At 36.8% G+C, this 23,550-nt stretch overlaps 2 protein-coding genes across 2 annotated transcripts; both read left to right on the top strand.

Moving 5' to 3' along the window:
- The first annotated feature begins 692 nt into the window (after positions 1–692).
- Positions 693–18,060, top strand: LOC135636669 (regulator of nonsense transcripts 1 homolog). The gene is made up of 29 exons (XM_065148551.1): positions 693–1,360; positions 2,496–2,747; positions 2,824–2,994; positions 3,091–3,141; positions 3,380–3,472; positions 3,593–3,688; positions 3,833–3,883; positions 3,972–4,090; positions 4,416–4,524; positions 5,950–6,072; positions 6,156–6,227; positions 7,930–8,001; positions 8,085–8,151; positions 8,775–8,917; positions 9,045–9,116; positions 9,202–9,330; positions 10,407–10,562; positions 10,984–11,097; positions 11,174–11,272; positions 11,340–11,417; positions 12,871–13,005; positions 13,875–13,949; positions 14,108–14,222; positions 14,673–15,046; positions 15,146–15,208; positions 15,292–15,363; positions 16,843–16,974; positions 17,068–17,187; positions 17,289–18,060. The coding sequence occupies exons 1-29, from the start codon at positions 830–832 to the stop codon at positions 17,409–17,411; spliced, it is 3,807 nt and encodes a 1,268-aa protein (XP_065004623.1). The 5' UTR covers positions 693–829; the 3' UTR covers positions 17,412–18,060.
- Positions 18,061–18,799: 739 nt separating this feature from the next.
- Positions 18,800–23,406, top strand: LOC135636670 (phospho-2-dehydro-3-deoxyheptonate aldolase 1, chloroplastic-like). The gene is made up of 5 exons (XM_065148552.1): positions 18,800–19,403; positions 21,268–21,545; positions 21,918–22,194; positions 22,561–22,806; positions 22,898–23,406. Exons 1-5 carry the CDS (start codon positions 18,936–18,938, stop codon positions 23,180–23,182), a joined length of 1,554 nt encoding a protein of 517 aa, XP_065004624.1. The 5' UTR covers positions 18,800–18,935; the 3' UTR covers positions 23,183–23,406.
- The last annotated feature ends 144 nt before the right edge of the window (positions 23,407–23,550 follow it).

The raw sequence follows: 23,550 nt of genomic DNA, 5'->3' as shown, positions 1-23,550 counted from the left end.
CGCAAACAAAAATATCCAAATTGTTCTATGTAGATTTAATCTCAAAGCCAATTGCAAGCATATTTGTCGATTGAGATGAGGCAAATTTTATTATCCAATGTGAGCATATTGAAATCTTGCCCAATTTAGGTAAATTGATTATCTTCTTACAACAAAAATGATCACCTTATCGGTACCGCATTCTCGAGTGTTAGTTCAAGAATTTTAAGTTAATTAAAGCATAAATTATATATTTGAATTAAATGTCAATATTAGTTCTAATTCAAGCATAACGAATGGTGGCAAACATTTTGTTTTTGTGAATCGAAGAGATTATTATGCTTAGTCTACTATTTTCGGTTGATATTGATAAGGAATTTTGGATTTTAAAGTAAGATTTGGATGAAAGGAAAACCTAATATGAACATGATTGTTCTTATGATGGAAAAAAGAGTATGGAAATTAAGATTTGATTATGAATAATACTCTATCTATTTTTAGGTTTTGGCTTGCATATATTGTCTCCCTTCACATTTTCACTAGACATAAGTCATGAAAGATCATTATCGAGTTCAAACCCGGCTCGGCCCATCTCGGCCCAGCTTATTATTTCTACTCAATCCATCACCAACCAGTCTTTTTCCCCCAATTATTTCTTTAATGTTACGTTTCTATTTCTATTCTTCTAATAGAACTCAGCAGTCTCTCTTTCTCTCTCGCGCTCGTACTCACATTACCCTAATCCCGAGTCCTCTCACTCGCCTTCTCCCCTCCCGACGATCGATCCGAAGTGAGGGGCGAGCAATTGGAGCCGCTAACCGGAATTCTTGCCCTAGCCCTAGCCCTAGCTATGGCGGCCCAGTCGGTGAACAATCTCTACGAGACGGCATCGCAACCGGACACCAGCGGTGACGCTTACACCTTCCTAGAGTTCAACACACAGGACGAGTTCGACGACTACCCGGCGTTCCGGGAGCTCTCCCAGCCGTCCCGATCCACTGCCTGGCCTCCTCATCTTCCCCCCGAGACTGCGCCTGACTCTCCCTCCGCCGATCTGCAGAACCCCGACGCCGTCTCCTCTCCCTCCGCCACGGCGCCCGCCGCGGGCCCCTCGTCATCCTTGAAGGCCAGGGGCGTCGCCGGCGGCAGCCAGGCGGCTGACACGGTTGATGCCCTCGAAGCCGGGATGAGCGGGCTCAACTTCGACGAGACTGGGGATGAGAATTACGAGTTCGGAAAGGGGAATTTCACAGAGCACGCCTGCCGATATTGTGGGGTGCAGAATCCAGCGTGCGTTGTGAGGTGTAACATTCCAACGTGTAGGAAGTGGTTCTGTAACTCGAGGGGTAACACCTCAGGGTCCCATATCGTCAATCATCTGGTGCGTGGTTAAAGATTTGATTAGTTCATTTTTCCTTCCTTCTTGATAGTTCCGCATGCCACATCTCAAACAATTGCTACAGAAAACACAGTAAAAAAATTAGGTTCTCAATTTCAGGTTATTAATGTGAATTTTGAGGTTTTTTTTAGAAATCATAACCACAACTTATTATTGATCTTTTGTCAAAATTCTTTTAATATAGGATGCTTCATGCTCCAGGCTAGTTTTTGTGTATCCTCTTATTTCTGAATATATCCTTGTTTGGCTGGAAACATGATGTCCTAGGCTCCTCGCGTCATTGCCTGATACATTTTATTTATATGTTTAATTGGATTTGGAGGAATGTGAAATTTAGTTATCATGTATCATGACCTATCCTTCTGTCTCTGTTGCATCTTTTGTTGTCAAGTTCCATCTGGAAAGAATTTGTAGTTGGCCAATCATATTCTCGCTGTTAATTAAGTTAGACTATTTACCATTTAGTTACCATATGCTACTCTATGCTATATCAACTATTTTGCCATCAAGTCGATGTAATTAATAGTGTTTTGGTAACTGATCTATTCTTGATTTAAGGATTATTAAAGTCATTGATAAATAAAGTTAAGGAATTTTTTTCCTTTGACTTGTGGAAAAATATATGATAATCTCTTTCTACAGATCGGCTTCTAGTTATGATCACCATTCAGAATCATTGTTATTTTTCTGAATGTAACATTTTGGTATATAGTTGAAACATTATACCATCCTTTAGTATCCTTTGATGAGTTAAGCAGCTCTCAAATATTTGTATATTATGAGCAATTTTTATCTGATTTTTCAGAAATTTGTTGAATTATGATGTGTTGGCCTTTTATTTTACCATCATGACGCCTTTCAGTAATATACTGGCAGCTTTTTACCTGAAGCTTAATTTGCTAGTGATGGCATGCCATCCAAACACTACTCTACCACCAAATTAACAAAGTTGATTTGACAAAGTGTCATATTTTGGTGGTCATTTTTTTAAGGGTCACTTTTTCTTTCCATTCTCAGAATCAATTATTGCAAGAGAAGGAAAGAGCTAGTATAGATTGATCTTCCTTATGTGTGTGGGTCTTGGCATTTACCATTGACTATTTCTATTGATATTCAGGTTCGAGCAAAGCACAAGGAAGTTTGTCTTCACAAGGACAGTCCATTAGGAGAGACAATTCTTGAATGCTACAATTGTGGATGCCGGAACGTTTTTCTCCTGGGATTTATATCTGCTAAAACAGAAAGCGTTGTTGTTCTCTTGTGCAGAGAACCATGTCTGAGCGTCAATGCACTGAAGGATATGAATTGGGATCTCAGTCAATGGTGTCCCCTTATTGATGATAGGTGTTTCTTACCATGGCTTGTTAAGGTTTGCTAATCTACTTAACTTCTTTTTGTTTGTACATCCAATGAATAGACTTACTGATTACTTGGTTTTTCTGCAGGTCCCTTCAGAACAGGAACAATTGAGAGCACGCCAAATTAGTGCTCAGCAAATTAACAAACTGGAAGAGCTTTGGAAGGCAAACCCTGATGCTTCTCTGGAAGATCTTGAGAAGCCAGGAGTGGATGATGAACCACAACCTGTTTCATTGAAGTATGAAGATGCATATCAGGTCCGTAGCTTCTATTGACATGCCATTTTTGGTCTTCTTATTACATAAATAGGGCCACTTATACTTTTTTTACTGGATCTGTCTTCTCTTTTCCAGTACCAAAATGTATTTGCACCACTGATTAAGCTTGAAGCTGATTATGATAAGGTATTCAGTCTGGATCCATTTTATTCTTCATGTATAGACCTATTATTTTAAATAGATCTACTTATGTTTCAAGTCATTCTTCCTAGAAATATATCTATGTAGTGTACAAAATCTATAGTAGTGTTTAGATGTATGAAATGTTAGTAAGCTTTCCTTTAACTGTATTACTGACTTCTCTACAGGGTGTTTCCTTGTTATCTTACTAGGTTGTCATTAATAAATGTTTTCCATTTTGTAGATGATGAAAGAGTCACAAAGTAAAGACAATGTCAGTATACGCTGGGATATCGGCCTTAATAAAAAGCGCATAGCCTATTTTGTTTTTCCGAAGGTTGTCTCTGAAACTTCAGTTTTTAGCAGTAATTGATGTCATTTCTTGTTTTTATAGTGTCTTTGTTTGTACCTAGCAGTCATGATATTTCTAACTGAAATAGCATTTATGCTTTCATAGGAAGATAATGAACTAAGGCTTGTCCCGGGGGATGAGCTGCGGCTCCGATATTCTGGTGATGCAGCACATCCTGCATGGCAGTCTGTTGGACATGTGGTATGCCTATAATTCAATAAGTAGCTGAAGGTTGCATGTTTTTATAAAACTTGTTTGGACCAGATTCAAACATTTTTTCCTTAATATTTCTATGCCTATTCTGTACTCATCAAATTGGTTAATATTTTAGTTTTTTCCATACAGATTAAGCTGACTTCGCAAGAGGAGGTTGCACTTGAACTTCGTTCAGGCCAGGTATGGTTGGATGTTTTTGTTCTTGGGCATTCTTTTGTTTTCTATTTTTTTCCTGGAGAAACATGCTTACCTTCTAAATCCTTGTCAGGGAGTCCCTGTTGATGTGAATCATGGTTTTAGTGTAGATTTTGTGTGGAAAAGTACTAGCTTTGATCGAATGCAAGGAGCTATGAAGACTTTTGCTGTAGATGAAACAAGCGTCAGTGGGTAAGTTGTTTGTCTTTGTGAATGTTGGTAGTCATTTTGGCTAATTTTAGTGGTGTTATAACTTAATATCTCTTTAATGAAAAAAGGTTCAAAATTGCTTGCATAATTTTCGTGGAATATTATGGTGCACTTGTTTTCTCCAGAAGTGCTTGATATAAATAATCAGTGTGCTTATGCCACAGCTACCTGCAAAATTATCTTTGGAGTTCTTATTGCAAATTGGTTCCTATGTCAAGAAACGTGATATTGCAAATTGGTTCCTTGTGAGTAGGTCTAAAGACTCTAAACTATGTCAAGAAATGTGATAATGGTTCTTCCTGTGCAGATACATATATCATCACCTTTTGGGCCATGAAGTTGAACAACAAGTAGTACGAAATACTCTACCTCGCCGCTTTGGCGCTCCTGGGCTTCCTGAACTAAATGCATCCCAAGTAGGTTTTTCCTCGTATGTTTTTCTTGTTCTTTTCGGTATGTGTAATTACAATTTTCTTTGTCTAATTTATTAATGCAAAGTGAACATTCAACTGCCTCTATAATGAATCGGTGCATTGGGAGGTTTTGGCTTCTTGTTGTAGTGCATATTTATATGTATTGTTTCTATTCTGTTGATGCTTCATAACTTATCTTGAATTTGATTCCAGTAATCCTTGGACGAAATACCATATGCTGGAGTTGCAGATACCTGCTTTACTCTTGTTTATTTCTGTGCATTTATATTTATTAATTCAAGGTAAGGGTGGATAAGCCCATCAAATTGTAACTTACTGGTAAAGGCTAAGAAGATTGGAGGAGCCTTTTGAGAGCATAAAAGGGAAAGAAAAGGAACAAGGAATTTAAATAGTTTTCTCCAGAACATCATACTACTTTCCTAGAGAGGATCAATCAAAACACATCCATGAGGTGGGTGTTGGACCATTAGTCTTTGCAGATGTTCATGGTTTTAGGTAGCAATGAGCAACTGCACTTGTTAGTGAGTAGCAGGGTTTAATTTGGGCTTGGGAGGTTCCAGCATCGATGCATGTTTGATGCATAGAGGAAGGTCAGGGATGTATTTGTTCATTTGCAATAGAGCACAGATGCCTTTCTGCAAACCAAGATGAGAAAATGAGGTATTCTCTGGTCTTCTGGTGGTTAGGAAATGACTGGTTCTAGGCATGTTTTTCAGGGCAAGAAATTCTTTAATTGATACTTCTATTTGCAATAAAAAAGATCTCTCATTTGAAGAGATTCTTGAACAGATATTAATGTTATCTTGCAAAAGTGGAGCGTCCCTTATCATTTTGGTTTTCAGATAATCTTTTCATTTTTTGTGAAGCTTTGAGATAAACCCCAGGAAGTTGGCAATTTAATCATATTGTCCAGTTGTATCGATGCACTTCTTTTATGTTAGCTAAAGATGTGAAGGTGTTCTGCTGAGGTGGCATTTGAGATACTTGATGAATGGAACCATATATGTGGTTATCTTTACTTTATAAGATATGGGTGCACTGTAAAGATCACAGGTGCATGTACGAAAATGTTGTCTTTCATGCACTTTTTTCTGGCTCTAATATTTGGAGAAAACACGTTTTGGCCTTAACTTTCTCCTATTATATTTTTGCTTGGTGTTCTGTGGCAGTTTCACTTTCCTATTCTGATTTTCATTGTTTTTGTATTTATAGATATTATTACACCTTTGTAGATTATTCAGTTATTTTAACAATCTTGTCTTCTTTTTTGTCATTTTGGTCGGTGCGGTGTGTCAAAATCTTTATGTTTCTTGAATATCTTATACATTTCTTTGTGTATATGATGTTGCTGCATATCTATAGGATCTTTTGTTTGGTTCTTTTGATATATTTCCTTTTTGTGGACAGGTTTTTGCTGTTAAGAGTGTGCTTCAGAAACCAATAAGTTTGATACAGGGCCCACCTGGTACAGGAAAAACACACACTTCTGCAGCAATTGTATATCACATGGCTAAACAAGGACAAGGCCAGGTAATAGAGTAATATTCAACAATCTGGAGAAAGCATTGTTGCTCAAACATCAAATTTGAAATTCTTTATTTACATTATTTTAGGTTCTAGTATGTGCCCCAAGTAATGTGGCTGTTGACCAATTGGCTGATAAAATAAGCTCAACTGGTTTAAAGGTAAATAATTCTGTGCTCTTCATGAACTCTGTGTTTTCACTCATAGTCCTCTCTAACTTTTCATGATTCAGGAGTCATTTCTAGTTTGACATGATAGGGGTGTCAGTTGCCTACTTTCTGTTTGCTTGATTTGCAAGTAGTAACAACAGCATTACGGTGTAAAAGTTTGCTGAAATGCTTCTTGGTGTACCTTGTTTTATCCCAAATGTTTCTTCTTCCTCTCTCATGGTCTGGCTGTCTTCTTTTTCCTGTTTCATTCTTTATTTCCTAATGACCTTAGATTGTTCTATGATAGAATTCCAAATTAAATATTGATCAATCGAAAATAAGCCACCACTAGTCAGAAGATTATTCATTTTCAATTATCAGATGCTTTTCCTGAAATATTTTGCTAGAAAAGGTCTGCATTATACCATGTTTCATGTTTTTGTCTTGCTGTAATCTGTCATCTTTTACTCATTGTCTCGGAATGAATTTTTTTTTCGACCATTGGAACTGCAGTCGGTATAGAACTTTAGATAGATGGAATTGAAATGACATTTGTGACTTAAAGCTGGGGTGGTTCAAACTTCTAAGTGAAATTTATTTGTGTGAAAAATTATTTTGCGTGAAGAGTAATAGCACTAACATAATCGATCATACTGTATATAAACTTAATCTGACATAGAATTATGAAGCTGATCAGATTCATATTATGTAGGTTCTGTTTCTAGTCAATCTTTTGATCAGATTATAGTTGACAGTGCTTGGGGTGTTCATTGTTTTGTTTAATCTCCAGATTGCCAAACTGAATGACCTTGTTAAAGTACTATAAGAGGACACATTGTTCATTTATTACAAACATGTAATTGAGAACTTGAAATACTTGCAAATTGATACACAAATTAAAAATTATACCGCACCACTTATGAGACAAAGTGGTAAAACTTGTTGCTGTATCGCCATTAATTAAAATTGGGGTATTATGCTATTGAGGCCAATAGGCTGTGGTAGATATGCCTTTTTGTTTGGTATGATTGCGACTACCATCATTATGCTGGTGCTCTGAGCCATATAAAAAATTGTATTCCACAAACTGGAACCAATCATCGATATGATACCATGGCTCATGATATTCATTCTGGTAGGAATGTTGTGGACTATGCAAAATTCCTCAGACTTGATATTATGTGGTCTTCTTTCTCATTTCTTTGAAGTCATCAACTGCCTTCTGTTTGCCCATCTTTTTGGTTGTAAACTAATCATGTGGATATGTGACATGATTGCATGATTTATTGTCTTCTAAGTTCTACCTATGTACCTTTTCTTCTAATTTATTTGCCAACTTTTTTATCATCCGCATATGGCAATGCTTTTCCTATTATAGATGTGAGCTATGTGCCATAGACTTATTGTTGAAAAAAAATATTCATTTTATATGATGCTATGGCTTTATAATTGTTTGATTAAAGTTTCAGTGATGGACAAAACAACATCTAAAGTCTGATTTCTTCAATGACATATAGTTAAAATATGACTAATAATGAGAATAACATGAATTTAGTTTCTAAGATGAAAATTTGGACAATTTTTGACTGTTGATCTCTGGCACTGTTAGATGAGTTTGTAACTGAATGAAGTATGAATTTTGTATTGTAGCTTTATGTGTTTATTTCAGTTGAATGAGTTTACTGGTGATTTTTTTCCTTATACAAATACTCAGGTTGTCAGGCTTTGTGCTAAATCAAGGGAAGCTGTCATGTCTCCTGTTGAGCATCTAACACTTCACTATCAGGTATAGATGGAATTGTGATTTTTTTTGTTTGTCTTCATTCCCAGATGTTTATGCATTAACATGGATATCATATAACATTGTAGGTTCGCCACCTTGATACATCTGAAAAGAGTGAACTTCATAAGCTGCAGCAGTTAAAAGATGAGCAAGGTACATTGTGATTTTCTATGACATGAAACAGAAAATCTTGGTAAGGTTGCCGATTTAACCTAGAAGGCCAGGGTCCAATGCATAGAAAAACCTCTCTATATGCATATATAAGGCAGCATACATTAAGCCACCTTGGACCCTGGGCCTTGCCATACATTAAAAGAGCATCTTGCACTGGGCCTTGCCATATTTTATCACCTTTTCTCATATGACCCAAAAGTTTAATTATACATCATGTGTTATTACTATGATTTAAAGCAGAACCATGTTATAGAATCCTACTTCTATGAGCTATATTTTGCTGAGATATCAATTCCTGACTAATAAATACTAGAATCCATGTGGAACTGCTATCATAATTTGATACAATCACCAAAGTTTTGGTGGCGCCTGAAGTATCCAGTCCTCCATACCTTTTTGTTGTTGAGATCTATGCTTCGATCATCTTATCGAAAGATATCCTTTTGGGCATTGTTTATTGGTAGAAACGATGTGCTCTTTAAGTTCATCCTTCAAGCTTGTGACTGTTTGGTGTTGCATGTGTGATTGGTTATTGAATGTTTCGATTTGGACTTATAATTACTTGAGATAAGGAAGTGAGAAGATGAACATTATATTTGTAGGTGAATTGTCAAGCAGTGATGAAAAGAAATTCAAGGCACTAAAACGAGCTACTGAAAGGGAGATATTGCAGAGTGCTGATGTTATTTGTTGCACATGTGTTGGTGCTGGAGACCCCAGGCTTGAAAATTTCCGATTCCGCCAGGTGAACGACTGCATGTTCAGTATATACTTATCTTGATGATGAGAAGCTTTTTCCCCACATTGATGTTAATTTTAAGTCCTCCACATGTTTAATACTATTAAGCTTTTCTTGGTTTTGTTCATTTCAGGTTCTTATTGATGAGTCTACGCAGGCAACAGAGCCCGAGTGCCTTATTCCATTAGTTTTAGGTGTCAAACAGGTAGCTGGTTTTAGAAGCTTTCATTAGCATGCCATCATCATTGTATAGCCTTATTTGCTGACGTTGCTGTCATTCCTGACATCAGGTTGTACTTGTTGGAGATCATTGCCAGCTCGGTCCTGTCATAATGTGTAAAAAGGCAGCTCGTGCTGGGTTAGCACAGTCTCTCTTTGAGCGTCTTGTGCTTCTTGGAAACAAACCATTTAGATTGCAGGTAATTACCTCTTCTGGCCTAATCATTTGGAACCACATCATTTATACTTCAGGAACTAATGTCTAAACCTCTGTTGGTTAAGCATATTATACATCACTGTTGTTGACATTTAACGGGCTTACAGTTTTGCTATATTTTGAACATATCAATGAGCATGTTTTGTGATTGTTTGTAACCAACAATTGAAATGACTACTTGCTATCGGAGGAACTAATTATTTCTCTCATGAAGATGATGCAGTATCTATGCTATATCAATTCTACTTAAAAAAGTTATTTGTATTCATAAGTTCATCACACATCGGTCTCTTGAAGGGAATTCAATTGTTAGCTTTATAGAGTTTGGAGCATCAATTCTTATTTCCTTAGTCTTAGTTCTTTCTAGGTAAATCTCTTTGGCAACACACCTGAGGGAACAGCGTTGTTACCTAGGTTTTCATAATGAAAATGTGGCTTATGTGAGCAAAGTTGTTCATGAACGACAACTAATGCCTTTGCCAACTTGCTGAGCGTTTTTGTGATTTAAATGAGTTAAAAGAATAATATTAGTTGAGTAGAAAATTGTATAAGATTGTTACTGGTAATTTTTGTTCATTTTACTCTGTTTTTTTTGAAAAATAAGAAAATTAGCTGTGCTCCAAAAGCCAATTTACTTGAGCATTGCCTGAAAAGTAAATGGTTGAACAACTTTGCAGTTGTTGCTTACCCAATTACCACAGGTTTTTGCATTTCCTGAAACTATCATCTGTCGTGTAGCTTCTTATATAAATTGCCATTTATTGCCCTATGGAAATGATGAATAGGTGTCTCACTAAGTGTGCTCTGAAGAATATCTTATATATATTTTCTATCTAATTAAGTTTTATGCTTATAGTGACTCTCTTTGGTATGTAATTTGAGTGTTATTTCTTTCATTACTTTTTTTCTTTAGTATTTGTTTTTCATAATTTGTAGGGGCGACCTGATTGCAGTGGTTCAATTTTCATTGTTTGTTGAGATCCCTACTTGCACTTATGTATATGTTGTCCCTTAGTTACAAGCTTAACAGGTAGCTACTATGCATGTATTGAATTTCAGGTCCAATACAGAATGCATCCGTCCCTTTCTGAATTTCCTTCTAATAGCTTCTATGAAGGCACCCTTCAGAATGGTGTGACAATTAATGAGAGACAATCATCTGGCATTGATTTTCCTTGGCCTGTTCCCAACCGTCCTATGTTCTTCTATGTGCAGGTAACTTGTATTTAAGTTATATTATTTTTCTATCTTGTAATGTTATACATGTGTATATACATATAGATATGTGTTACTTGGATGATCAATTGTTAGTTATTGCATATTTAGCAATGCAGCAGAATATTTTAATTGTAAAACATGTATATTTATGCAGTCTTTGTTATCTCCAAGCACTATTGGATAATTTATGTTTTATGTTTAGTTTACTGGCATTTAATAACTGAATTGGTCATTGTATAACTAAATTTATCTTTTTATAGGGCTGGTCATGCATATCAAAAGTCAACTTAAGCATGGATATGTCACTATATTTAGGAACATTTTCTTTTTTTCTTGTTTGATTTTGACTGTTTAAGCAATTTAGTTGACTATAATTGTCTAAATTGTGTACTTAAAGATGCCTTTTTATTTTTTCTAGATGGGACAAGAGGAAATTAGTGCCAGTGGAACTTCGTATCTTAACAGAACTGAAGCTGCAAATGTTGAAAAAATTGTCACTACTTTTTTAAGAAGTGGTGTTGTACCTAGTCAGGTGCTCTTGATCGGTTGGTCCAGTTTTTTATTTAAAATATGTATTATTTTCTCTGATATTTGGCTGGATGATGCAGATAGGAGTTATTACGCCATATGAGGGACAAAGGGCTTATATTGTAAATTACATGTCAAGGAATGGTGCTCTTAGACAACAGCTCTACAAGGAAATTGAGGTTGATCCGAATCTTAGCCACTTGGCTGTTCTTGGTTTGTTTTCTTTAACAAGTTCACTACTTGCAGGTTGCAAGTGTTGACTCCTTTCAAGGCAGAGAGAAAGATTACATCATTTTGTCTTGTGTGAGAAGCAATGAACATCAGGTGACCCATGTTCTCAATAGTATGGTGTTTATAGTTGGTTTTTGAAAATTTAGCTTCGTATTTTATGCATTTATGAAATTGACTAAGTTCTATTTTTTTAATTGATCGATTAGTCGTGGACTTCAATCCTGCTGATCTTACATTAATCTATATCTTGATTTTAAAATAAATGATTTACTTATGCTTAAATATATTTTGAAGCATTGTCAATTTTATATTTTCCAAACTGTTATGTTGAAAGAAGATCACAGGTAGATATTGGTCATCTTTTAATCAAGGTGGATGAGAACTATCGAATGAAATTTCCGGTTTTTAGATTAGAGGTGATGTCAATTCCCAATGCTTTTGTTGAATTTGATTAATGTGATGTAATCCAAATTCTTATTAATTTAAATGGTACCTTACAACAAGTTTTAAATACATGTTGAACTGGTTGGTACTGAACCGACCAAGTACTGGTATTGAAATCGGACAATTTGATAGTGATGCATGTACCAGTTGTGTTTAGATTTTATTATATTATTCAATGATTCCGGGAGGTATAAGTCAGTATATTGGAAATACCTCCCGGTATATTGGTATCATAACGGTCTAGTAGGTTATTGAAACCAACATCATCAATTTGGTATTGGTGTTTGGATTCAAAATTGATCTTTAGTTTACAGTCAATATAGATGTTAGTTATAGATAATGCTAACTTTGTTATAAGTTATAACAATTTATGAGTCAAATATGGCAAAATAACTATCATCCTGATATATTTTTTACTTAAAAGATATAAAACATATATGGAAAGAAAATACGTAAGCATAAAGTATATAATCTGATGTTTAGCTAAATGATCTAATTTTTGGGTTTCAAATATGGATATTTCATTAAATTCCAATGTGAATCCATAAGTTTTATGTATAGAATTTTTAACTTATGGATCCTATCCTAGAGATTCATACTAAAAAATTGGAGCTGATTTGGTTAAAATAAATAGGTTATTATAGATTTACAACACTATATCTGAGGGCTATGCTTATTTTCTTTTTTTGTCAGCCTGCAAATACTGTCATATGGCAAAAATAATAATATAGTTTCTTAATATATTATAAATTTGTTAAAACTACAAGATATACCTAATACTTATTTGAGTAGAATATTCTAATTAGTTAGCTGAACTATGTTGTTTTTCATAGCTTGATTATGATTGGCTCTGTGGTTATATCTTGTTCAGCATCCAAAAACCTTATCTAATGGGTTAATTGTCCTATTTTTTTGATAAGTTTACACAACATGCATGTGGTACATATAATGCTCAAGCTTCTCTCTCTCTCAACTTAACTTTTCTCCTTTTGATATCTCATTTTTCTCTTCTGAAGTTGGTGGCAGCATTTGTAGTTCATTCAGTTATTGGTTTGTCGAGATTAATGGCTGTGGAACTTACATTTCACATGTATTTTTCTAGGGTATTGGATTTCTTAATGATCCACGGAGATTGAATGTTGCACTAACTCGTGCTCGTTATGGCATTGTTATACTTGGGAATCCCAAGGTCCTAAGCAAACAGCCTCTTTGGAATAGTTTGTTGACACACTACAAGGTATCTTCTAAATGGTTTATCCATTGATACATACTGCTTAGGTGGGTAGTCAAGTGCAGTGGGCTGTCTTTTGTTTGGCTATTCAAGTCTGTTTGTCCTTTGGTAATTTCTATTTTATCTATGGTCTAGCAGTTATGCAGAAATGTTTACTTCTCATTTAACTATTGAAGTATGTTGAATTTTTTCAATAGCATGTTTTCTTTTTCATTCAGGCTTTAACATTCATTTATATAACATAATTCTGGTTCATCTGGATTTCTTTAAGTTAAGGAAAAAAAACATCTTATGATCCTTTTTTATTGGGGTTAACTTTGTGATAGTTTAATTTCTAGTATATATGTGAATTTTGTTTTTTCAATACCTTATTCTTTTCTCATTGCAAGCATTTTTATGGAGTGGAATAACTCTATATGATTTTTTGTATATTTTTCTTAGGGTCAAGTCTAAATGTAGCCTGTTTAGATGATGCAACCTCATTCCTTATTGTTATCTGTCATATAAGTAGCACTTACCTTTTAATCTTGTCCTGTGACCTAGCCATCTGTTTGTCCTTTATGTGGTTAAATGCAATGAGTTGGTTTAACCTTTAGATTGATACTGAAAACAGAAAGCTTTTCTTAATCGAATGGAAATGACCTTGGGAGGTTTCTATTAATATTATGAGCAATATGTTTATCATAAAGAACTGTAGTTCACTTGCTTTGTATTTTGATAAAATGATAAATATTTGTGAATGGAAATATTTATGAACTTTTCTCTGTGAAATTATGCCAAGAAAAGACTTGTTTAGGATTATCCCGGATCTCTTATTTGTTTTTTATTTTATGTGGTTAGCTGTCCTATTTTATGGCTGCTATATTTGTGTTTAGGAGCATGAATGTCTCGTCGAAGGACCACTAAACAATTTGAAGCAGAGTATGGTACAGTTTCAAAAGCCAAAAAAGGTAAGCTGAACACAAGCACAAAAAACCAGAACGGGGAGAGAAATCTCAACATCGCATTCCAAATTAGTCCTTTATAAATGTTATCTTTGTATTTAAATATTTGTATATTGTCCATTGGTTATAATGTGCTGTGGCTGATTTTTTTTTATTATCAACAGATTTACAATGGCAGACTTTTTTATGGGGGTGGTCCTGGGATTGTGCACACTGATAACTCTGGTCCTGTCAGTTCATCAGTCCCTCTCGGTGATAAGAGAGGTGGACGCAGTAGAGGTATGGTTTTAAACCAGCGTGTAACTTGGGTTATTACAAAAATGCAACAAACAATGTTTCAACAATTAAAGTTAGAATCTACTTAAATATGGTTGGCAAAGATTAATCATTTACCAAGTGAAGCAGTCTTTGTTTCTACAACAACAACAACGACAATAAGTTATAAAGTCCCAATTATTTGGTGTCAGACTAAGATTAATCTTAATCTTAATTGATATCTATAAAGTGAAATCCAACATTAGATTAAGATTTAAAAGTATTTAAATTTTTATTTGTAGATTCTAGTAGAGTCTTTTTAGGTTTTCTTTTCTCTCTTTGTACCACTAGTATTAATTGTTTAGTCTCTTCTAACTGCAGCATCTACTCTTTGTATCTACTGTTTTATTGTTTCCGGGGATCCTGAATATCTTTGTTTATGAATTCTTAATCATTTGATCTGCTCCTAACCAGGTCATTCTTATGTTCCATTTGGCCCTCCAAATGGTACTCATAAATCTGGCACACACCCAGCAGGATATCCGTTGCCCCGTGCTCCTCTTCCACCTTTCCCTGGAGGTCCCCATTCTCAGCCATATGCAATTCCAACTCGTGCCGTTCATGGACCTATCGGAGCTGTACCACAGGTCCCACAGCCTGGCAACAGGGGTTTTGGGCCTGGTCGTGGTAATGCTGGTGGTCCTATTGGGGGTCACCTGGCTCATCAGCAAAGTTCCCAGCAACCTTTTGGTGGTATTGGTTCTGTTTTTAACTTCCCCCATCTGGACAATCCAAACAGTCAGCCTTCTGTTGGAGCTCCATCATCACAAACTGGATTAATGACACAGGTATGCGCCCTTTATGCATCCAGCATTCAGCTTACATACAGGTGTTTCGTAAAGGCATTATTTCTTATCTGTTGTTTCTTTATTCTTTTTGTTCTTCAGATGCCAGTTCAAGGTCTCAGTCAAACATTTCGGGATGGGCTTTCTATTGGCGGCATGTCTCAAGTACTTGTTGATGCTTATCAATAGTTTTGTAATTTCTAATGTGTTCTATTGACGTTGATGTTGAATTTTTCTTTGCGTTACAGGACTTTCCTGGTGACGACTTCAAAAGCCAAGGATCACATGTTGCTTATAATGTTGCTGATTTCTCTATGCAAGTATGTTTCTTGTTATTCTACATTTTTTAGGAGACCATCATAATTTTTTTTGTTTCTACAATTAGGCAGCATCATTTTAAGTATTCCCTCAACGATGCTGATTATGGAACTACATGGAACTTCTCTGGACTTTATGTGATATGCTCTTGTTGCTTCCATTTAAATTGTCTTCCATCTCATGCTGTATTCCTCCTCTGTATTTACTTAATTACTATGTTAATTTGAATCTACATTATGATAAGGAGTGCAATCATAATGCTATAAGACCAGGAATCATGCATACAGATGAAGCTGCTTGTCCTGAAATATTTAAACATGAAAGATTTGTATTATCTTGAAACAAGAGAGATTGAAGAAGATATCACTATGTAACTGATAATAGGATGATCAAGAGGTGTCATGCAACTAAGAAAACCTGTTCCATTGGAAGAAAGATTTTATTAGGTGGCCATAAGACCAGTTATGTATGAAAAATGGTGTTGTACAATAACAATGCAACATACCCAGGGTTTCTTTTTCCCTAACTAAAACCGAATTAGACGTTGGTGTGGTCAGAAAAGAGAAGTACAAGAAATTATTGAGTCCAAGCTCTCAACCGTTGAGCATTAAGGAGCAACTGTCAAAGATAGCTCTGACATCCAAAAGAACATTTTAATTGGATTGCAACGGTAGGTGAGTCAGGATAGGATGAAGTGTAGAAATAAACTTGATAAGATGTGACATTGTAGGTCTTGGTTCTTTTGAATTTCTCTTAGCAAAGATACAGGGAAAGGATGTGAACAACTAGCTCCATTGGTTGTGAATAATCGCTTTTCAGCTCTTGTCAGATAAGTAGAAAGTAGGATAGAAAAGTAGCACTCTGTTGCATTTTCTGTTTTGACAGATCATTTTCTTTCGTGATTCAAAGTGCCAAATTCTGTCATCAGTATGTTTATAAAAATAGTCATTCCAGGTGTTGAATCAATGCTAGTAAGTTGCATAGCACATGCTGCAACTGGCATTATTTGCACTTAGATTGATGCTTTTCACTCAAAGTCGTTTTTGTACATATCTATCCTATTTCTTATTAGTTCCAACAAACAGCAATTGAGAGTAAGTTCAAATTAATCTGGCATATGACCAGTAACTATTGAAATTATATTATATTCTTCCGGTAGCCTATGTATGCATCAACCTGTGCAATTTATAACCCATTCTAGCATGAAAATTCTTCTTGGTGTGCTTGTACATATTCAGTTCATAGAGGCCCAGAATTTGCTTCTTGTTCCTGCTGATGTTTAATCGTTCATAAGTACTTCTATATAGTACTATTATGTATTGAACCAACTGTTCTTCTAGGTATCATTTTCATGATGTCTTTTGTTGCATGCCATATGTTGCACTCTCCCTGACATAAAATGCTCTATGTTGCTTGTATAAATAAATGTGTTTTTTGGTTGTTGGTGTGTTGCATCTCAAACAACTTTTTTCTCTGAATAGGCTTCTCAAAGTGGTTATAGCGTTGATTATGTCACTCAAGGACCTCAGGCTGCTTTCCCAGGAAGCTACCTAAACCAGAATACTCAGCCAGGATATTCCCAGTTGGGTGCTGGGAATGAATTCATGTTTCAGGTTTGATCATCTTGAAGTTCACCTAAAGTTGTTCTCTGTGTTCATGCATTTACCTTCTTATGTTTTGGCTAATGAATTAAAAAGTTTTAACAGGATTACGTGCCTCATGGATCACAAGGTTTGTTCACACAAGCAGGATTCAATGGTCCTTCACAAGATGAATCTTCTCAGAGCCATTTCAGCATGGCTGGAACTGGTTCTCTTCAATCGCAGGTATTAGGAATTTGTAATTCATGATTTTCAAGTTTTATGGCATTTATTTTCCTTGAAAACAAGAATTTCTTATCACATTCCTAACCATAAAGCTTCCACAGGGCCCCCTGAACCCTCTATACTCACAACCGTTTGCCCATTATAATGCTCAGCCTCAAAATATGCAGCCTCCGCAGCAGCAAAATCAGAGTTCACCTAGCCAGAAACATCACTTCAATGGCTGAGCTGCAGTAGGTTTTGGAGAGTGATGGGTTACATTCTTTGCACCCAGCTACAGTGTTGTGCCGGGACATGGCTTCAAACATTCGTATGACAGAGAACTGGTCCAGGTTTTTTGCTTCTCGCAATCGCATTTTGGTGCACTTGGTTATAAGATACTATAAGAGGTCCATGTGGAGATTTCGAGATGGCAATCATGCTGTGTGACACAGCCAGAGCTGAGGAAAAGGATTATCCCACATTTTCTTCATGAAAATTATCTTAAGTGTTTCAAAAGGAATCGACTGCGAGGAAACATCTGCTTGCGAGGGGTCACAGCAATTCTTGCTCGTGAAACAGTGCTGTTGATGGTGAACCATTGTGCATACGCCTTCGTGCCCAGTGGCCCAGTGACAAGAGGCTTCTTTTTCAGGTTGTCTTCTGCATGTTTGTGTCACAGGCAAGTTACAATTTGCATTATGCGTATCGTTGTTTAAAGATGACTCACCCTTTACCTGCATTTTGCTTGCTCGGATGTGGATCAAACTCGTGTTTATGCTCTGTAATGGAACTGTCACAAAAATAAAGTATAGTGATTGCAGAAGGCTTGCTGTTGCAATTGAAAACATAACCATAATTTAAATATGAGTTTGATATGTTTATCCTTTGTTCCTATGATCATTATGGCAAGATCTCTCTGCCTTTGTTTGTATAAGCTTTTAGAAGCCTTGAGATTGAATTGGTGTCCGGGAGGCTGGCTGCTGGATTTGAAGCCACACTGGCTCAAGTCTGGTAATGATATATAACTAATTCGTTGGACTGGGTTTCCTTGGTTAAAGCTACCTTTTTTCTGGTAAATCATGTACCTTATCATCATGATGCATCTAAAGAAGTCAATGTTTGTTTTTCAAACTGATGATCTGTGCAATTAGTTCTATCTATTGCGCATGTGTTTTCATGTGTAAGTGTTTGACGTGTGGGTTTTTTATCCTCAATTTAAAGACTATAATGAGTGAAACTGTATCACTTGCCGTGGGAAATGTTATGTTAATCAATCCTTCATCTTTGAGAGGTACGATATTCCATGTCATTGCTAACACGACACCACATTGCTACAAAATATAACTTTCAACAACATGCTAATTATACAGAGGACAAAAGACCGTATCACTTCTCGGTAGAGGCCTCACGTGTGAGGCCACTCTGCGTTATCACTTGGATGCGCACATGGCTGTCACGCTTCAGAGTTATTGTTACGTACCGATTGCATGGGGCCATTGTTGACTGGTTCTGAGGCCGTCCGCATGTAATGTTCTACGCCGACGGAATCAACTAACTGCCCCGCCTCCCGTGCGTCGCCTTCCTCGACCTCGGAAGCAAGACAATCTTTAGATTTCATCTCGGTGACTCCTCACTGGCGGTGACCGCACTCCAACCTCACCCGTATATATTTCCAAGATAACGTCCGTTTCGAGCACGAAACGCCTTTGGAGCGCGCCACCGCGGCAATCGTCATCGCCGTAGAAACCCTAATCCTAGTTTACCGAGCAATGGCGCCTCTCGCTGCCTCCGGGAATCTCTCCGCCGTCTTCTCCCTCCCCCCCACCGCTGTTGCCATCAGTCGCCATTCGTCCCCCTCCAAAGTCGCCGTTTGCTCCAGGAATCCAATCGTCTCGGCTGCAGCGGCGGGAGGGAAGGCGGCATCTTCCACGAGTTGGGCGCCGGGTAGTTGGAAGTCGAAGCGGGCGCTCCAGATCCCAGCGTACACGAATCAGGAGGAGCTGGAGTCGGTCCTCCGGAGCTTGGAGGCGTACCCTCCGCTGGTGTTCGCAGGGGAGGCGAGGAGGCTGGAGGAGAGGCTCGCGGAGGCTGCGGTCGGGAAGGCCTTCTTGCTTCAAGGGGGAGACTGCGCCGAGAGCTTCAAGGAGTTTAACGCGAACAATATAAGGGACACTTTTCGCGTTCTGTTGCAGATGGGGGTGGTACTGACCTTTGGAGGACAGATGCCCATCATCAAGGTTGGACCTTTCTTTCAAGTTTTAAACAAGAATGTTTATGCAAATTGCTTTTTTCGAGTTATATGGAATTACACTTCATCTGTAGATAAATTTGACAAACAAGAATGTTTGTGTAAATCTTATGGTGATTAATTTGTTTACCATCCATCTAACACATCCATCACGTCTACTCTTTTAAGTGCGCAATTGCTGTCGTTTCCTTGCTGTAATTTTCTCATTTAGAAGGTCTGTCTGTAAATATTTAAAAAATTTAAAATGGAAATTAAAAGTTTAATCCCTTTGCAAGCCCATAAGTTTAAGGTATGCCCTGTCGGCGATATTGATTTGGAAAAGGTTTGAATTGTGTTGATATTTGGTGGACAGAAAGTTATATACAAGCCGAAATGTTTCATTTTTTAAGTTGAGCTGTTTATGTTGAAACATTTATTTTGATTATCTGCAACAATTGAAATAGATGTTTAATTGCCTTAAATATGAAATTGTATCCATGTCTTGTGGGTTTTTTGGAACTCAAATGCCAAAATTGTATTCTCTTCCAGTCCAAATTTCAGATTTGATAGGTTTTGAAGCGACATACTGAAATCTGGCCATACATCATTGTTATTTTGTGAAAATAAATAATGTGTTATAACAATTTTTGATGGAATGGAGGAATAAGAAACTAGAGGGGTTGAAGAAAATTTCAAAAGAGAAGGGCAAAGGATTAGAAGAAAAGGCAATGAAGGAACATACCACAAAGAGCAAATCTTTATGTGATTTTATGCTTTCTCCAACTGACTTTGATTTATAAGATCCAATTTTATATTAGATAACTCATGGTACAAGATTTTTGAAGAAAACTTTCCATTATTTAGAAGTGGCATTTAGAACTTCTTGTTACTAATATGTAATTAGACAACTCAAAGTAGGTTACTGAACACCCCTAAGATAAAATGAATGGTCATCTAAGTAAGAAAAAGAAAATATATCTTAATTTCAGTCTTAAACATGGCTTAATCTTCACATAACATGATGAAACCTAGGCTAATCTAAACTCAAGTTGCATCAGTTTATTCTCACTGCCTGTACTCATGTTATCATGATTGCCCCGTTGATCAAAAGATTCTCACGAATGATGGATTCTGACTTCTGTTACCTTTTGCTCATTTCTCCTTCCATTGGATCTGTTCTTCCTATTTTGTTATCATAAAACTCACATGACTGTGATGAGTTAATAATAACTGTAGAAGATCTTGGAACCCAGACTTTAGCCTCTGACGAACAGATTCTGAACAGGTGATATATTTCTTGGCTTGTTGATCTTCAACTTTAGATAAACCTTTGGCATCCACAATCAATTCTCGACGGACTCTTCAATCAATTTTTTGTTTTTTGTTTTTGTTTTTTTTGTGAGAATTTCAGTATTTCTACATGATCAAGTCTCCTCCATCTTTAACAGCATCTCTATTTCCTTCACCATAGTTCCGATCACTGGTAGCTTGGGGGATATATTATAGATCACTGCAGTAGTGAGAAGCACAGGTTGATACTATGAAAAAAAACCTGTTAAAGAGCTAGTTTTTATGAGATGTGGTGCTTGTTTATAGTCTTGCAGATTAATCTGACAAAAAGTTGGAGCTCTTCAGTGTTAAATTTACAGATGGAATTTACTTGAATTGGCACTATATCAGTGTGTTGTGGGAAAGATTTAATAAATATTTGAAAGTAATTCTTTCTTTTTTTTTATTAAAAAATGGTTCTGTATTGTGGCAAGCTGTCCCTCATGTCTGATTATTACTAAGTTTTGAAGTAATAAATCTGAAAAGTCTGCATCATCATCTCATGTTATTGGGTGGACATTATTGTCTTTAATGCCATACAACAGGTTGGGCGGATGGCTGGTCAATTTGCGAAGCCCAGATCTGAACCATTTGAAATAAAAGATGGTGTAAAACTTCCTAGTTATCAGGGCGACAATATCAATAGTGATATCTTTGACGAAAAATCTCGAGAGCCAGATCCAAAAAGGTTGCTTAAAGCTTATAGCCAATCAGCTGGAACTCTGAATCTCCTTAGAGCATTTGCTACTGGTGGTTATGCGTCGATTCAGAGAGTCACACAGTGGAACCTTGATTTTGTAGAGCACAGTGAGCAAGGAGACAGGTTTTTGGCCCATCTATACCTTGCATGTTCTTTATCTGTATCACTCACCCTGTGCTTCTTTAGTTTCATGATTAATATTCTGTCACAGGATAGCTTTTTGTGCTTGGTTGTACCACCGCACATTTTAATATGCAAACTGTTGGACCTTTGTTTCTAGCTTACTTTACAACAACAGCAGTATCTTCTTCAATGAATAGAAGACTAGAAAAGAGTCTCATTAATAGGTACTTAAGTTTGATGAATGCAAGTAATGTCAATAATAACTTTCTGTCCTTCAGGAATTTAACAAATATATATGATCAGGGTTTCTTCTTGCATACTGTTTTTGAAGTTCAGATTTTTTTTTCCCTTCTGACTGTTGGTTTCGAGCAGATATATGGAGCTTGCTCAGAGGGTTGATGATGCTATTGGATTTATGGTTGCTGCTGGTCTGACTGCTAATCATCCAATAATGGCCACAACTGAGTTCTGGACATCTCATGAATGCCTTCACCTACCGTATGAGCAGGCATTGACTCGTGAAGATTCAACATCTGGGCAATACTATGATTGTTCGGCCCACATGCTTTGGGTTGGAGAAAGGACACGGCAGCTAGATGGTGCACATGTTGAATTTCTCCGTGGAATTGCTAATCCTCTGGGTATAAAGGTGTTCATGATATCCTCCTGAATCTGCTCAAACTTTTCAGATAATGTTGGCATCTGTTGCTTATGGTAATTTAAATAGGAATTGATATTAGGGGTTCGGATGCCGCAGCCTTGATGCTGCTGGTAGGTTTGTCAAATAATTATGAACCATGGAAACTTATGATTGCGCATATTTATACTTTTAGCTAGAAAAGCTTTTTCTTTGTTTGAAGTGTGTTGGCCAACCTGTGTCCTGGGAAGCAACAGGCATCAATGTTATTTCATTTTTATATTTGACAAAAAATATGTCCATGTAATTGATTATGCCAAATATCCAATTTCTTTTTTCTTGTTTGGTCCTCTGATACAGTTTGATGGTTTTTTGTAGGTAAGCGATAAAATGGATCCATCTGAGCTTGTCAAACTGTGTGAGATTTTGAACCATCACAACAAGCCTGGAAGGCTAACCATAGTCACAAGAATGGGAGCTGAGAGTATGCGCGTCAAGCTTCCTCATCTAATTAGAGCTGTGCGTCAAGCTGGTCTGATAGTTACTTGGGTGAGCGATCCAATGCATGGAAACACGGTGAAAGCTCCATGTGGCCTGAAGACTCGTTCATTCGATGCAATCAGAGTGAGCTTGACTTTAATCTGTCGTGGATAAATGATGGTTTTTCAATTTGAATCTTGGACCAATATGAGAATATGGTGTCTTAACAATGCAGTCTGAGCTAAGGGCCTTCTTTGATGTTCATGAACAAGAGGGTAGCCACCCAGGGGGAGTGCACTTGGAGATGACCGGTCAGAATGTTACAGAGTGCATCGGAGGATCAAAGGCAGTTACTTATGATGACTTGAGTTCTCGGTACCACACGCATTGCGATCCCAGACTCAACGCTTCACAGTCCCTGGAACTGGCTTTCGCCATTGCTGAAAGGCTGAGGAAAAGAAGGATCAGCTCATGGGGCAAGCGTGTTTTCGAGCAGAATCCGCAAGCTGCTGTTGCATGAGAATGCATTTTCGACCACTATTTGGTATATTTCTATGTTCTGCTGCAATTTTGTATCACAAGATGGATCCATCCATCTCTTTACGGAATTGTCTACCTTTCTTATTGTAATTAGTCAGGGAAATTTCACTTTTGGAAAGTTATAGATAGATCAAAATGGACTGATACATATTAATATGTATATCTTTGGTTGTGTTTTATTAATTAAGCTTGGCATCAGGTCTACCCTCAGCTCATCAATTAATATATATTCGAAAAGGGTATATATATATATATATATATATAGTCTCATGTTTACCTGTCTCAACCGTGTGGTTGTTAATGAGGCAACGTGGGGTTTATGTGGGACCCGACCCTCGATTCCTTTCG

This window comes from Musa acuminata, chromosome BXJ3-4 (assembly GCF_036884655.1).
Source record: "Musa acuminata AAA Group cultivar baxijiao chromosome BXJ3-4, Cavendish_Baxijiao_AAA, whole genome shotgun sequence".
Taxonomy (NCBI): domain Eukaryota; kingdom Viridiplantae; phylum Streptophyta; class Magnoliopsida; order Zingiberales; family Musaceae; genus Musa; species Musa acuminata.
Note: the sequence above shows the minus strand (reverse complement) of the source record. Positions and strands in the feature narration are given on the sequence as shown.

Bases quoted from the DNA above. Each gene is read 5' to 3' on its own strand.
- LOC135636669 (XM_065148551.1), top strand. From the start codon at position 830: ATGGCGGCCCAGTCGGTGAACAATCTCTACGAGACGGCATCGCAACCG. The intron at 3,689-3,832 runs GTATGCCTATAA...TTTTCCATACAG, and splicing joins GGCAGTCTGTTGGACATGTG to ATTAAGCTGACTTCGCAAGA. The intron at 16,975-17,067 runs GTTTGATCATCT...AAGTTTTAACAG, and splicing joins GGAATGAATTCATGTTTCAG to GATTACGTGCCTCATGGATC.
- LOC135636670 (XM_065148552.1), top strand. From the start codon at position 18,936: ATGGCGCCTCTCGCTGCCTCCGGGAATCTCTCCGCCGTCTTCTCCCTC. The intron at 19,404-21,267 runs GTTGGACCTTTC...GCCATACAACAG, and splicing joins GACAGATGCCCATCATCAAG to GTTGGGCGGATGGCTGGTCA. The intron at 22,195-22,560 runs GTGTTCATGATA...GGTTTTTTGTAG, and splicing joins CTAATCCTCTGGGTATAAAG to GTAAGCGATAAAATGGATCC.